Below are 15,607 nucleotides of genomic sequence, written 5' to 3' on the forward strand. Positions count from 1 at the left end.
TCTTGTCACCTTTACTATTTGTACTGGTCATTGACATGTTGCAGCAGAGACGCTGGTATATTTTGGCAAGAAAACAGAAAACTTGTGGACTTGGATTATGCAGATGATATAGTTTTGATGTGCAATGGACCAGAGGTGCAAAGAGTGTTGGACTGCTTAATGAGAGAAGGGCGAAAGATGGGACTTTGTTATTAACTGCAGAAAAAAAAAAAACTGAAATAATCAATATGAATATGGATAATACGCAGGACTGCTTAATTGAAGGTATAATTGTAAAGCAAGTTGAATGGTTTAAATACTTGGGTATTTATTTAATTAAAGATCGTTCTTTGAACTTAGAATTTGAGGAAAGGTTAAAAAGGGCTAATCAGGCAATGGGAATGCTTCAAAGAGTTTGGAATCATAATAATTTTTCTGTGCATACAAAAATCAGGATTTACGAGGTAATGGTAAGGGGTATTTTAATCTATGGACACATACTAGTCTTGGTACAGCGTACCATATACTACTGATAATAAAATCCTGATATTTGAAAAAAAGGCACTTATATTAATTTTGGGAGTTAAATGGTGGGATAGAATATCAAACAATAGAATCAGAGAAATAACAAGGGTGCAACCTGCTGATGAATAATGTGAGCCTCTCAAGATGGAAGTGGCTGGAACATATGTGTATAGAAGACATGGACTGGTGCGTGGTACACCACAATGGGTGGGACCTGGAAGAAGAGGTAGAGAAAGGCCAAGGGAGACGTGGCTGGGGACAATGAAACGAGAAGTGGGTGATGAATGTTGGGGAGACCTTCAGGAGATAGCTCAAGATAGAATGTGGTGGCGAGAGTTCATTGAGGCCCTATGCATCCCCGAGGGTGCCACAGGATATGATTGATTGATTTACATGACCTTATTCAGTCATACATTTGCCTCAAAGACAGCTTCCCCATTTTTCATCCAAGTCTACCAAAGCTGGAAAACACGTACTGTATCATCTCATTTGTAAGTAAGATTTACCGTCTATGTCTTTGTGCCACGGTTTGTCACGACTGTTCCGAGTCTTTTAAGGTCACATAATATGTGATATGGTAGGCAACCTCGAAACATGGATATAAGACGGAAAATATGTAGTGTAACTCGAGCGTTCCCATGTATTTTCACAGGGCGGTCAGCAATGTTTTCGGGTGTAGGGGGAGCAGTGGACCAATAGCTCAATGGCTTAATTTTTTGTGATGTCAATGCGCCTTCTGTTTGGATTTTGCGATCGTAAGCTCCGCCCACTGGGTTCACTTTTTTTTTTTTTTTAGTACAGCGGGATAGGCTTCTGTCTAACCTACCTAGACCTATCATTATGAGAGGATAAAAGCCACAATATCAGCATCACTTTGGTTAGGGAAATACATAAGTATTTGTTTAAAATCTATAGGCAGTCTCGCCTTTACGCAAGCAGAGCGCTTTTCAAACAAGGAGAGTGAAATACACAAGTTGATCCAAATTACAATCCAACTTAAATTATTAATATAAAACCACCATTGTTATCGTATATTCTTTTCTTTTTATATACATCCTGTTATTGCCTTTATTTATACTTTTGAGTGTTGTTACATGCAGGGTGCCTTGATATCCCACGTGTGCGTGTTTACATCGCCCCTCATTTCAGGGTTTATGCTTAGAGGCTTCAACAACAGCAACGGCTTCAGTCTATGATTCCTTGTGACTGCCGAGACTTCTTCCATTTGATCGGTTACCGTGCTTGCTGCGTGTACTTTCAAGGCACCTGAGGCTGCGTCACCAAACAAGTGAAGTCCCTAGCAGGAGTAGGAGTACTGAAGCTGGCTGGGACGCGCTAGCCATGCGTCATGCCTCGTAGGAAATTGGTAAGTGGAAATATGGAATCTTAGCCGGTAATTATTTATAATTAACCAAACTAGCTTTGGGGCATGTGGGGAATCGGGGGTTTTGGGAGGGGGACGAGAAGTCGGCGAAATATGGCTATCGAAGTCTATTGGAATCTCGCACAACATTCAACATTCTTCTAACATAACCCACTCTTGCTTTGTGGAGGGGGTGTACTGCGCCCCTTCGGACCCCCTCCCCGCTATCTAATTAAACTCCTAAACCTGGTAAATTTTTACAATAGCACTAAAAGCTAACTGCTTGATGAATTTATTTTCTGGTAGATTTCGAGCAGTTTGGAATGAATATGAACTTAATTTCCGTAGCAAATCCGTTTTTTTTTTTTTTTACCCCCTCTCCGTCTCTTATGGAAACCCGATTTTGCGGTAAAACAAAGTATTTCTTCTGGTATATTTTGACCAGGTTTAAATGAATTTGCATCTAACCTAACCCTATCCCTAACCTAATCTAGCTAACATATTCTAGTTGAGGCGACACGCAGCATCACTGATACATCTTCCTCAAAACGCTGAGAAGCACTCGCCGTAATACAGCTAAGAAATTGAATATAGCTTTCCTGTGGCTCACTTAGGCAGACATTATGACATTTGACAGTGACTGTAAAGTTTGTAAAAAAGAAGTTTGGGCGAGGAAGGAGTAGGTGGCTAGCATGCCAAAAATGTAATGATTGGTATCACGTAGCATGTTTGGGGTCAGTATACCAAAAGAACTACCCAGTACTAAAAATGAAAAATGTGTGGTGGTTCTGCACAAAGTGTGAACAGGAGGTCAGGAAAGAGTGGGGAGTAGGAGAGACAGCAGAGGACAATGGAGATGTGGAGAATGGTGAAATAGAGATCGAGGAAAAAGGGACGGAGGAGAAAAAGTCCAGGCGGTTGCATGACCACGACTATGGGGCCCAGGAGGAAGACGAGCAGAACTTTCATGACATAGAAGGTGATCAGTGCAATCAAGACAGAGAGGAAAATGGTGAGATGAATGGTTAAGAGGGAAACTACGAGGACAGTGGAAAAAAAAAGTAAATCAGGGACAAGGAGAACGTACTAGAAACAGACAGGAAAACAATACTGAAGAACATGTATCAGGAACAGAGGTATGGTTAGGTGATGGAATCACATCATTTAGCAAGACACAGCAAGGAATCCAATGTAGATAAAAGCCTCCCACCACCTTAGAAGACAAGAAAAACAGGAATAAGATCTGGTTATTTGGGGACAGCTTACTGAATGGAGTAGGCAAAGAAATCCATTTTTTAACTAGTGGAAAGTACAGAATTATGGACAGAACAGAAGGGGGTGCGAGCATCACAAGAATAGAGGAAATATTTATAGAAACTATGCATGAGGAAACAATAGGTGAAGATGACTATGTGGTGATTGAAGGAGGAGGTAATGGGCTTACTAGTACTGGAGTCACCAAAACATTAGACACCATAGAAAGAATGGTAAAAAAGGCATCAGAAAAAGTGAAAAGAAACATTGTGGTAATGAATATACCCATGAGAAGAGGAAAAGAGCTCAGTGAATTTGGAAAAATGTGCAGAACAGTGAATAGAGAATGCATAGAAAACCTGAGAGTGGAAATGTGATGGCATACAGCTGAGTGAAAAAGTAGATTGGCAGGAGGTGCTAGGCAGAGATGGTAAATGCCTCAGATTCAGGGCTCAGCTTTGGGTGGCTATGATAGTAGAGGAGTGGATAAACTTTAAAATCAAGAAATATACAAGAAACAATGAAGAAAATAAAAACGATCCATAGGAAAGAGCCAATACCAGAAACAGACTCAGATATGGCTTCATTAACACAAGAGGATAGAATGAGATTAAATGGAGAAGATTGGTAGAGGAATGCAAAGAACTTGACATAGTGGCAGTAGCAGAAACAGGATGGCATGGAAAAATAGCCTGGCAAGAAGGGGGATGGATTGGAATAGGAAGAGGAAGAATGGTTGGTGATAAAAAAAGGAGGAGGAGTTGGAATATTAAGCAAAGGAAAACAGGAAGACAGATTGAAGAAATACAAGTGAAGGAGAAAGGGGAAAACCTCGGATATGGAGATATTCTAACAGTCAAGTTAATGGAAAATAAAGAATGCTGGTGGATCACAGTAGTTTACATGGGAGTAGAAGGAGCTGAAAATAGAGAGGTAAATAGGAAAAAAATATAAGGCCCTAAAAGAAATACAGAAAATGGTGAGAAATGATAAGTGGATAATAATGGGCAATTTCAACGGACACATTGGTATGAAAAACGAGCCAGTAAATGTGAATGGTAAAATGCTCCTAGATTTCTGTGAAGAAATGAGCCTAACAGTAAAGAACTGGGAAGCAGAACGACCTGGCGAGGAAATGGTGGAGCGGAAACAGTGATCGATTACATATTAGTAAATGAAGTCACAGAGAAAGAAAATATGAGTTTCTGGTTAAATGAAAATATAGACATATCAGATCACACAATGATTGGAGTACAGAGGGAAAACTCAAGAGGGAATATGAAAAAAGGCAAAGAAACAAAAGTGAAAAATCCTAAGTGGAATCTCCAGAAAACCCAGTGGTCTGATTATAGATGAGAGATAAACACAGCAATGGAGAAAGAAGAACATATGAGGGATAGAACAATCAATAACTGGGAAAGAAACATCAAGGAAAAAATTCTAGAAAAAGTGAGAAAACACATAGGGAAAATTAGTCAGTCCAACTAGTAGGAAGTTGAAAGGGTGGTGGGACGAAGAAGTCAAAGAAGCCATTGAGAGCCGAAAGAAAGCCAATAGAGAACAGAGAAAACTGAAAAGAATCATGGAAACTGAAGGAGAAACTAAAAAGGAAGAGTGGTATCAGAAGTGGAAAGAATATCTATCAATGAAAAAGAAAACACAATAGTTAATACAGGATAAAATATCAAAATGGGAAAAAGAGAGAGCACAAGCAGTTAATAAACTGCCAAGAGGAGAGAGGGAAAGGGAGAGCTGGAAAAAATTGCAAGAAAACCTGAGACCCCTGAGTGAAAACAATATCAAATTAAAAGGCAAAACTGAGGAAACAGAAAAGGTAGAAGAAATCAAGATAATCATTCAGGATTTTTGGAGAGACATTGTGCAAAAAGCAACAAGCGAGGTAAGCACAGTAAAAACAATATATATGGAAAAGTTCAACTCATCGCAAGAAATACTAACAAGGGAGGAAGTAACACAGGCAATACAGAAAATGAAGGACAGGAAAGCAGCAGGATGTGATGAGGTGGTGGCAGAATTCATAAAAGAAGGTGGAGAAAACATGAAGATAGTTGTACATGATCTATTCTCAGAAATATTTGAAGCAGGCCAGATATCAGAGGATTGGTGCAAGAGTCGAGTAGAACTAATACATAAAGGAGGAGGAAAGGGAAAAACAGAAATGGGAAACTACAGACCGATAAGTATAATAAACACGATGAACAAGCTATTTGGCACAATAATAAATGGAAAATTGCAAAGATGGATAGAACAAGGAGTAATTGGAGAGGAACAAAGTGGATTTAGAAAAGGGAGAAGTGGATTAGAAAACATTACATTTTGAAGGAATTGATAGACAGAAGCAAGAGAGAATGGAGAGAATTGTACCTTGGATTTTTGGACTTAGAGAAAGCATAAGATTCAATTAATAGAAACAAATTAATGAAACTCCTAGAACACATCAACCTAAACCAGAACATTAGGAACATTATCAAAGAAATGTACACAGATAATGAAATGCAATTCAGGTTAGGCAAGATAGAAACAGACTGGATAAAAAACAACACAGGAGTTAGGCAAGGCTGCATGATGTCCCCAACATTATTTAACATATATATAGAAGAATTGATCACAAGAATTAGAAAAGCTGAAATAGGAGCCAAAATTGGAGACAGAAAATAGGGCTGCCTAGGATATGCAGATGACATAGTGATCATCACAGAAACCAGAGAGGACATGAACAGGTTGCTCCACATTGCAGAAGATTATGGAAAAGAGTGGGAAATGAAATTCAGCAGCAATAAATGTAAAGTTATGGAGTTCAACACGACAGAAGAAGGACAATGGGTGATAGGAAATAATGTATTGGAAGTGGTGGATAGTTACAATTATCTTGGAATTGAAATAAGAAAGGAAGGAATTGGAAGCAGTGCACAGAGGAAAACTAATGAGTCAAAAGCAAGAAGAATGATGGGTATGATAATGAGTGTGGGAAGCAGAGAAATGAACAAATATGACCATGGAAGAACATTATGGAAAAGTATGGCAGTGCCACATTGTCTATATGGCACAGAAATTACAAATTACAATGCAGAAGACATAAGAAAACTGGAAACGGTCCAGAATTCAATAGGAAGATGGTGTCTAGGAGCCCTGAAGAATACTGCCACAGAAGCTATACGTGGGGATATGGGATGGGATGGAGCTCCTTCAAGGAAAGGATAGGTAAAGGGAAACTGTGTTTTGCAAAGAAAATTTAAACTATGAGTGATGAGAGATGGGCCAAGCAAACATATAAAGCATGGAAAGAAAAGTCCAAATGGTATAAAGAAGTAGAAAGATGGATAAGAAAAGTAAGAATAGAAAATGACTGGCCACAAATAAGAATTAAGGAAATCAAAACCAGAATAGAAGAAGGAAGACATCAGGAATGGAGAAATGGTATGGAAATAAAGAGTACACTGAGGTAGTACAGAAACAAGGAGAAGATAAGTTGGGAAGAGTGGTACCAGGGTGACTGGGCAGGAAAATTACTATTCAAGGCAAGAAGTGGTACTTTAGAGGTTAATGGTAGAAATAGAAACCCTGATGAGCAGCAATGTGGTATGTGCGGAGAGGAAAAAGAAAGCATTGAACATTTTATAGTAGAGTGTGATAAGTACAGAAAGCAAAGAAAAGCTCTGGATACTCAAGTAGCAAATATCATAGGTAGGGAAGAATGGGAGGAGAGAAAAGAGGGGGAAGACAGAGGATTAGAACAATTATAGGACTGACAGGAAACAAAGTCAATGATTGTAGAATAGTGAGCTACATGAAAATATTCTTAGTTGAAAGCTGGTCAATAAGGAACCAACTTTGCAGACGGTGAAAGAAGGAGAGAGACCTAAGAAGCGATTCTAAGCAGAACAGGTCCAAAGAAGAAAAAGATTAAAGGGATCTAACCAAAGTAAACAAACCTAACCCAACTGCTAATGCTAAGAAATTAATATAAAATCATTACCTTATTTCTGTTTGTAAAATCTGGCGATACAGTTGATAAAATGGAAGCGACACCCTGCCTGGACAGACATCTTCCATAGACTGAATTCAAATGGAGTTGATCCTCTCCACAAACTGCTCTGTTTGGCTAGATTTATTCTGTATTATTTTTATTGGTCAGTGGCTGCATGCTCAAACAAAAGAACCAATCATCACCATTTATTTCACGTGGGCGCAAATAATGTGACAATACGCACACATGAATTAATTAATGTAACGGCGTTCTTCAGTGTCCGTCAGTCCATCACACAGGTGGGTGTGACTCACTTTCCCAAAAAGTAGTAAATTTTTAATTTTTTTATCAACGTTATAAACAATTTGTGACAGGTATGTATGGGTTCAAATTACTCAGAATGAAAAGCTCTATAAGATGAGTAGGCTAACAAAAGCCATGTTGCTGTTGGTGTTAAAGTAAAATGATACCCTAAACCTAACCTAACCTAATGGAATACCTAAAAGATTATACCTTTATGCCTTACCAATAAGGTGAAGAGATTCTTAGGGCGTCGAAGGTGCATGTGGTTTTGCGGCTTCATTAGCAAACTGAAACCTCTTCTATATGTCTGTATATTGTGTCTTGAATATTGTTCCTTGAATGTTGTAGTCAGAAACAAACGCAAGAAATGCTTAAAGATGGAGGGGAAAATCTGTGTAGTATAGCTACAATTAATCCTTTGTTTTTTTTATATTCTGCATAGAAAGATAGAATGTGTGCAACTAATAATGCAAAAATGAATTCATCAACAGGGACGTTTGACTAGAAAAAATAAGAGGGAAGCTAAGACTCGGACTGTTACTGAGCAACACCCACAATGCTTTGTTATCATCAGAGGCAATGCTGGGCCAAGTCTCAGCAAACTAATGCAAGATTTTCGAAGTGTGATGGAACCCAACACAGCCTCCAGACTCAAGGTGAGTGTTTTATTGTTGGTAGTGCTGTGCATGCTCTTTTAAAATATAGTTGTATTAAGGAACATATAGAGAATCCTCAGGTTGTATTATACACACACACACACACACACACATATATATATATATATATATATATATATATATATATATATATATATATATATATATATATATATATATATATATCTATCTATCTATCTATCTATCTATCTATCTATCTATCTATATATATATATATATATATATATATATATATATATATATATATATATATATATATATATATATATATATATATATATATATATATATATATATATATATATATATATATATATATATATATATATATATATATATATATATATATATATATATATATATATATATATATATATATATATATATATATATATATATATATATATATATATATATATATATATATATATATATATATATATATATATATATATATATATATATATATATATATATATATATATATATATATATATATATATATATATATATATATATCTATCTATCTATCTATCTATATATATATATATATATATATATATATATATATATATATATATATATATATATATATATATATATATATATATATATATATATATATATATATATATATATATATATATATATATATATATATATATATATATATATATATATATATATATATATATATATATATATATATATATATATATATATATATATATATATATATATATATATATATATATATATATATATATATATATATATATATATATATATATATATATATATATATATATATATATATATATATATATATATATATATATATATATATATATATATATATATATATATATATATATATATATATATATATATATATATATATATATATATATATATATATATATATATATATATATATATATATATATATATATATATATATATATATATATATATATATATATATTTACAATTTTTTATTATAGAAAATATATTGTGCCTATTTCATAGAAAAGTGGAGTGACAGTAATGACTTGGAGATATATTTGCACACATCTTGGTATTTTAATGGTTAATATGGCCAGCTGACAAGATGATATGTTTATTGATCAAAATGTTGGCCAAGCAAACTTTAGGTAGTCTCTCTTCATGTTGCACCTTCTTTGTAGTGATAGGTTAGGTTAATTAATTAGAATCCTCTCATGCTCTAATGGCTATCTTGGCTTAATTGGTAATGTGTCTGACTGACCTTCTTCAGTTTCCAATAATGGTTCCACATGCATAATTTTATCCTATCATCAAATCAATTGCTTAACATTTCCATGATGGTCCAAAGCTGGACATAATATCAGATCATCTTCAAATTTATACCATTCCTAATAAATATAAATATATTGAAGAACACCAAAAGGAACACACTCAAGGACTTCGTAGCCATAGCAGCCACCCTACATGTGACACATTTGGTCATCTTTAGTCAGACAAAATTGGGCATGTACCTCAAGCTGTGTCGGCTGCCCCATGGACCTTCGCTCATCTTCAGGTAAAACTAACCCTGATTTATTATATAAAGAACTGTAAAATCATTCATATTCTAAATCTATAAACCTTTCATTGTGGAGGTCATTTTATAAGTAGAATAGGATCGAGTTTTGTATACTTTCAAATTTTGGAATTCTTGGGGTTAACAAGAATTATAATTATAACAACATGGACCTTCTGAGCATATAGAGGAACTGTTAAGTTTAGTTCTGATAGTGTGTCATCAAACAACTTACATAATTACATGCATCTATAGTGCTGCTGATGTACGATTTATCATTGCTTTCTCCAGTAAAGATATGTCTCCGTTTTTATTAGTATTAATTGAGTGTGAGAATAAGAGTAGTCTTGCAGGTAAGGAATATACTAGTGAAAGACTCTATTTCATTCATATGCAGGATAAAGAACTTTGCACAGTGTAAAGATGTATTGTCAACCATTAAGAAGCAACACACCAATCCTGGCATGTATCTGATGGGACCATGCCTGATGACTAATCTACAGCCTGAAGAGGGGGATCTACAGCTCCAGCTTGCAGCCAAGATGTTCCTCGACATGTTCCCTACCATCACTCCACATGAGGTGCAGTCTTTGGCACCTTATTTTGTAGTGAATTTGTTTAAGTAAAGTATTCTGGTGTTTTTACTTCATTGCTGATTGATTTGTTCTGTCTATTGTAAAAAACTTTAACATTTATTTTTCAGGCTAAAACAAAATCCATACAGCGGTGTTGCTTGATACACTTTGATGCTGAGGAAGGAGTCTTTGATTTTCGTCACTATGCCATCCAGGTTGTCCCTGTTGGGCTCTCAAAAGCTGTAAAGAAATTTAAAAAAAGGAAGTTACCAGACCTCAGCAATTTTGCTGATGTGTCTGAGTATATGACCAAGTAAGTTATGGAACTAATGCTTATGATTTTCTTAATGATTTCCACCTTTGGAACTATGTCTGTAATAACTATTTTCTTTTGATAATACTTTTTAGACTCAGGTTTCAGCATTTACAGCATTCTGTGCATTTGGTATTCAGCTTCATTATACAGGTAACTCGATTTACGCAATAGATGCGTTCCAAGAGGCATCGCCTATATCAAAATTTGTGTAAAACAAACTTGTAATTCTCATAAGAAACAATAGATAATAGGGGGATGCAGGATGTGGCCCATAAAAATTCATACAAAATACAGGCAACCCCCGCTTAATGAAGGGGTCACGTTCCTAAAAAACCCTTCATTAAGCGAATTTTCGTTAAGCGAACCAATTATAACAAGTTTGGCCCCTGACTTGAACTTCCATTGAGAGTAAACAAGGCGAGAGTGCATCATAGTACAGTGAAAGGTTTAATGAAAGTAAAAATTATGAAGTTAAACATTTAAGCAGTTTGATTATAATGTACACTAATGTATGTATGTAAGTAACTTTATAATGTTGATGATCTTAGATTTATGAAGGGAAGGAGAGTGGAACAGGAAATAGACTAGCTGGCAACCTGTGGAATGTAAACAAAGGGCGCATCATTGTACCGCATACAAAACTTATGTACCACATTTCCACAAGGCTTTCCATTTTATCCATTGCAGAGTCAAGAGTTCAGGTGGTTCTTTTACTTGCAAGGAAGATATGATCTCATCAGCTTTCTTAATAGAGTCTGCTGACTTGAGAATGGTAGATAGTAGATGGAGTCAAGCCATGGTGGGAAGCAATGCTATTAGTTTTCTCGCCTCATGTCTGTGAATAATATCCAGCTTCACTTCGAGAGTAAGAGACTTCCTGGTCTTAGCAATGCTAGGCAACATTGTAGGACGTTTTGGTGGCATGTAGAGCGAGGGAAGACGAGCTGGTGCTGACGCTGTTATTGTTTTGTACATGGGGAGTGAGTGGTGCACGTTTTGTCCATGAGAGGCGCTGGTGTATTCAAAAGCCTGTCGGCTTGCGTGATACAGCGGGGCTTTCAAACTTGGAAAAATTACCTGGAATTTTGTTTAAGCGAGTTTGGTGTTTGTTAAACGAGTAGATGGTAGTAAAAGGAAACCTTCATTGTAGCGAAATTTAGTTGTGTGAACCTTCGTTAAGCGGGGGTTGCCTGTAGTCTATTTATTTGACTAAATTAACATGTTTTTATTATTTACCATTCTAAATACTAGAAGTTTATTTCAGGTAAAGGGAAAACCAAAAAAATAATAAGAGAAAACAACAAAACAAAGAATACGTAAACACAACACTCACTGCATCACTGCAATCACCACTCACACCACAGTCAGTCACCATCTTCCTCTGAGCTTTTCCACTTTATCAAAAATCCACATATCAAAAATAACCCCACAGTATAAAAGTAAACACTAGTAAAAAAATAAACGCAGGACGCCAATGTCTTCACCCCTCACAAGCACACGCCGTCACTGTCTACCTCCTAGTCAAGGACGTCATCATCCACCTGCGCTTCCTCTGCTTCTTCCGCTTCCACGCGATCGTCCACGTCCTCTTTTGGTACTACATCTTCCACTGGTGTTTTCTTGAAAAACTGCAGCATGGTGGTCTGGCGCCTTTACTTGGAAAATTCTTTTTGCATCACCGTGTAGCAGAAGAATGCATCCATGGCAGCGGAGCTCCTACCTATTGGCCAGCTGTGGAACTCTCTGGCGCGCAGTTTGAAAATGCGATTGGGCCAAATCATGTATAAACAAACAGATCGCACAAATTTAATTGAATATAATATTTTTTTGGTCGCGTATTAACAAAAACGCGTAAATTAAGCACGCGTAAATCAAGAGTTACCTGTATTTAGATGACATAATAAATATCATATGCTTATATTTATATCTGTATATACAAAGTTACATCTCAAAACAAATATGGGTTTTGTATCAGAACTCAGAAATATTACCCTTTTATGATGAAAATTGAGTTTGGCTTCAGTCTTCATAATACCCAAAGTTTTAATCATTGAAATGAGCAACTTGTTTAGTATATTTCAGTCATCCATTGCAGATCTGGTATGCTGTCTGAGAGTGAGGCAGAAGATGACCCCTCAGCTCATGTCACAGTGCCACCCTCCAAAAAAGCATCAAAGAAACTTGGCCCACAGAAGTCATCAGTAAGATTAAGTGAACTGGGCCCAAGGCTGACCCTCGAGGTGATTGTTCTTGATTAAGATGAATTGTTAAGCCCCATCCACACAATTGAGCATTGTTCTCAAACACAGGAGAGCAATCTGCTCAATGACGAACTTTCTGTTTTTGCATGCTGAACAACGAACAATACTGCTGTCCAAACGGTACCCAGTTAAAACATGCACAAGAGTGAAAGACACTGGTCTTTCGGGCTGTGTGTGGTATGGTAACAATGGTGCCCACCATCAAGGATTGGAAGTGAATAGTGTTGTGTAGCATAATACTTGCTGTGTGTGAAGAAGAAAAAAAAAGTGGGAAAAGGCAAATGGTGTCATCAGCCGTCATGGACACACCAATTTTTCTTATTTCCTCTGAGCTGCTGCTCATTTGTTTCCATCTTTGTATATGCCCAGTTTCACATTCTACAAACAAGCATGTTGCCGATATAGCTCTATTAAATTAAAAAGTGCTGCTCTAGAACACTGGTCTTTAGTGGGTGTAGGAACTGGCATTTCGCTCACTCACTACCAGTCATAATGATAACAACAGTCCCTTGCTTCCTTAATGAAACTTCATGCGTCTGGCAGGACATAATACTCCTTGGCGCGAGCAGTGTTTGGTGTTTTTGAGCAATAAAAAACAAGCATTCTGCTTGTTCTGCGAACAAAAGCAGGATGTTCGTCATCGAACAGACCGCTCGTTTGTGATCTTGTGGATGGGACTTTAGGATATTTGAAACAGCTTCTCTCTCTCTCTCTCTCTCTCTCTCTCTCTCTCTCTCTCTCTCTCTCTCTCTCTCTCTCTCTCTCTCTCTCTCTCTCTCTCTCTCTCTCTCTCTCTCTCTCTCTTTAAAATTAACATTTCATTGGCATTGTTACAGCTACTGAAAATTGAAGAAGGGTTACTGGAGGAAAAGTATTGTACAGCAGCCTATACATCAAGTCTGCAGAAGAAAAGTTGGAACTGGAGAAAAGAAGGAAAGTTAAAAAGTGAGTGTATTACTTATGGGATAGCAAACATTAGATATTTATTTTGATCATTTTTTCATTATTGTAAACCACTTATAAACTTATGCATAATACTGCAACAAAATTTTTTGGTTCATTTTCAGACAACTTAAAGCAAAGAGGAAAAAAGAACAGGAAGAAAATGTTGAGGCTAAGAAAAAGAAGAAAGAGGAACATAAGAAGAAGTGTCTTGAGGGGATGAGTTCAAAGAAAGAAAATGGAGGAAAGGTAGAAGCAGAGGAAGAGGAGGATGAAGATGATGATGCAGAGTATTTCAGAGAAGAAGTTGGAGAAGAACCAGATGCAGGTAGTTATTATTGTTATTATTTTTTGTTATTTATTAATATCACTGACTTTTTTATGTATGATTATAGTTAGTTAAAAATTATTGTTAAAGTATTTCCTGCATAACTAAAAGGGGCAGAGTGAAGAAAAGAAACCCCTTTCTCTTTATTTTCATGCTGACAAGTAGATAAGACATCAGATCATGTTTCAGTTGTTTCTTGTAGAAATAGATTTTAAAATAAGATTAAAATCAATATATAGTTAAATTTAAGTATTGTTCAATGTTTTCTTTCTTCAGAACTGTTCCAAAAGAAAGATGTTTCTCCACACAAAAGGAAAAGGACTGGTGGTAAACCTCCTAAGAAAAAGCTTAAAAGTAAATAGGTATATTATGCAGGTTAAGGATCATAGAGGCCTAACTGTCATGTATGATTATCTTCTGTATCAATGCCAGTGTGATAAGATTTTATAAGCCTGCTGATGTAACTGGAATGTGGAACTCATCATTCATGTCATCTATCATTACGGTGTAAAAGTTGAGTCAGAAAGGCAATTAGAATTTCACATCTTTTGAAAGATTATAGGTGGAGATAAGATTCGTGAATAAACACATGAACTTGAGGGACAATGAATGATCATTACTTGATGAGAATAAAATTGAAATTTAAGATGTGAGATAATTATTAAGGGATAGTCTGAGTTGCTTTATATTCATTAAGTTGAATTACCAACCTCAAGGAAGTCAAGCATGCCAATTTGTTTCCCATGCTGTCAGTAGTTTTCACTCTTAGCTCACGTTTAGGTGTCAAGTTTAGGAAATATAGATGATATTCTTATTGAATGTTCACTCATATGATGCTTTCATGTCATCTTCGATCCATAAAATAGTACCTATATGATATGTGGGAATATTTTATTCTTCAACCAGTTGTTATTGGTATTTTTTCTACTGTAAATCTAATTTTTTTTCCTGTATGTAAAAAGATTATTTATCCATTTATGTATCTTTATTTTTACTTATTTATTTATTTTATTTTATTTATTATTTTTTTTTTTTTGTGAGTGAGGAGGGAACCATCTTCTCATGTAGTGCATTCCATTTTGTAGCTTTTCTGACACCTCTTGCTTAAAACTCCTGAAGTCAAAAGGATCGATAGGCCCTGCTTTTGCAGTCCGTATTCATACTGAAAATCAGGATGGCTTTGTAACCCATTTCATCTGTGGCTTGGCTTTAATGTGATGAATATCTCATACTTCTCTCATTCTTAATCTATTAATTAAATAGAAAAGAAAGATGGGAGGGGATGAATGGATAGATAGAGGACATACACTTTTTCCAATTGCAATACATGTATTAACAACATTTTTGGTAAGGGATTTAATTTTGTAATCTCGTATAAGAAGAACACCTACAAACTTTGTGGTTACATTTTACAATTAAATTGGACAATAAAGCAAAATATACCTGTTTACTCTCTTAATGATAATTATGAATTACCTAACCAAAAAGCTTATTGCTTATTATTATTATTATTATTATTATTATTATTATTATTA

General features: G+C 35.5%; 1 protein-coding gene across 1 annotated transcript; it reads left to right on the forward strand.

Annotated features, from left to right (window-relative positions):
- Positions 1–1,608: 1,608 nt before the first annotated feature.
- On the forward strand, positions 1,609–15,518 carry LOC123509800 (suppressor of SWI4 1 homolog). Its single transcript, XM_045264354.1, is given in 10 exon segments — positions 1,609–1,870; positions 7,904–8,068; positions 9,508–9,650; positions 10,048–10,231; positions 10,354–10,538; positions 12,637–12,781; positions 13,639–13,663; positions 13,666–13,747; positions 13,870–14,072; positions 14,349–15,518. Coding segments are annotated over 10 exon segments (1,236 nt in total). The 5' UTR covers positions 1,609–1,852; the 3' UTR covers positions 14,435–15,518.
- Positions 15,519–15,607: the final 89 nt, after the last annotated feature.

Source organism: Portunus trituberculatus, chromosome 27 (assembly GCF_017591435.1).
Source record: "Portunus trituberculatus isolate SZX2019 chromosome 27, ASM1759143v1, whole genome shotgun sequence".
Taxonomy (NCBI): Eukaryota; Metazoa; Arthropoda; class Malacostraca; order Decapoda; family Portunidae; genus Portunus; species Portunus trituberculatus.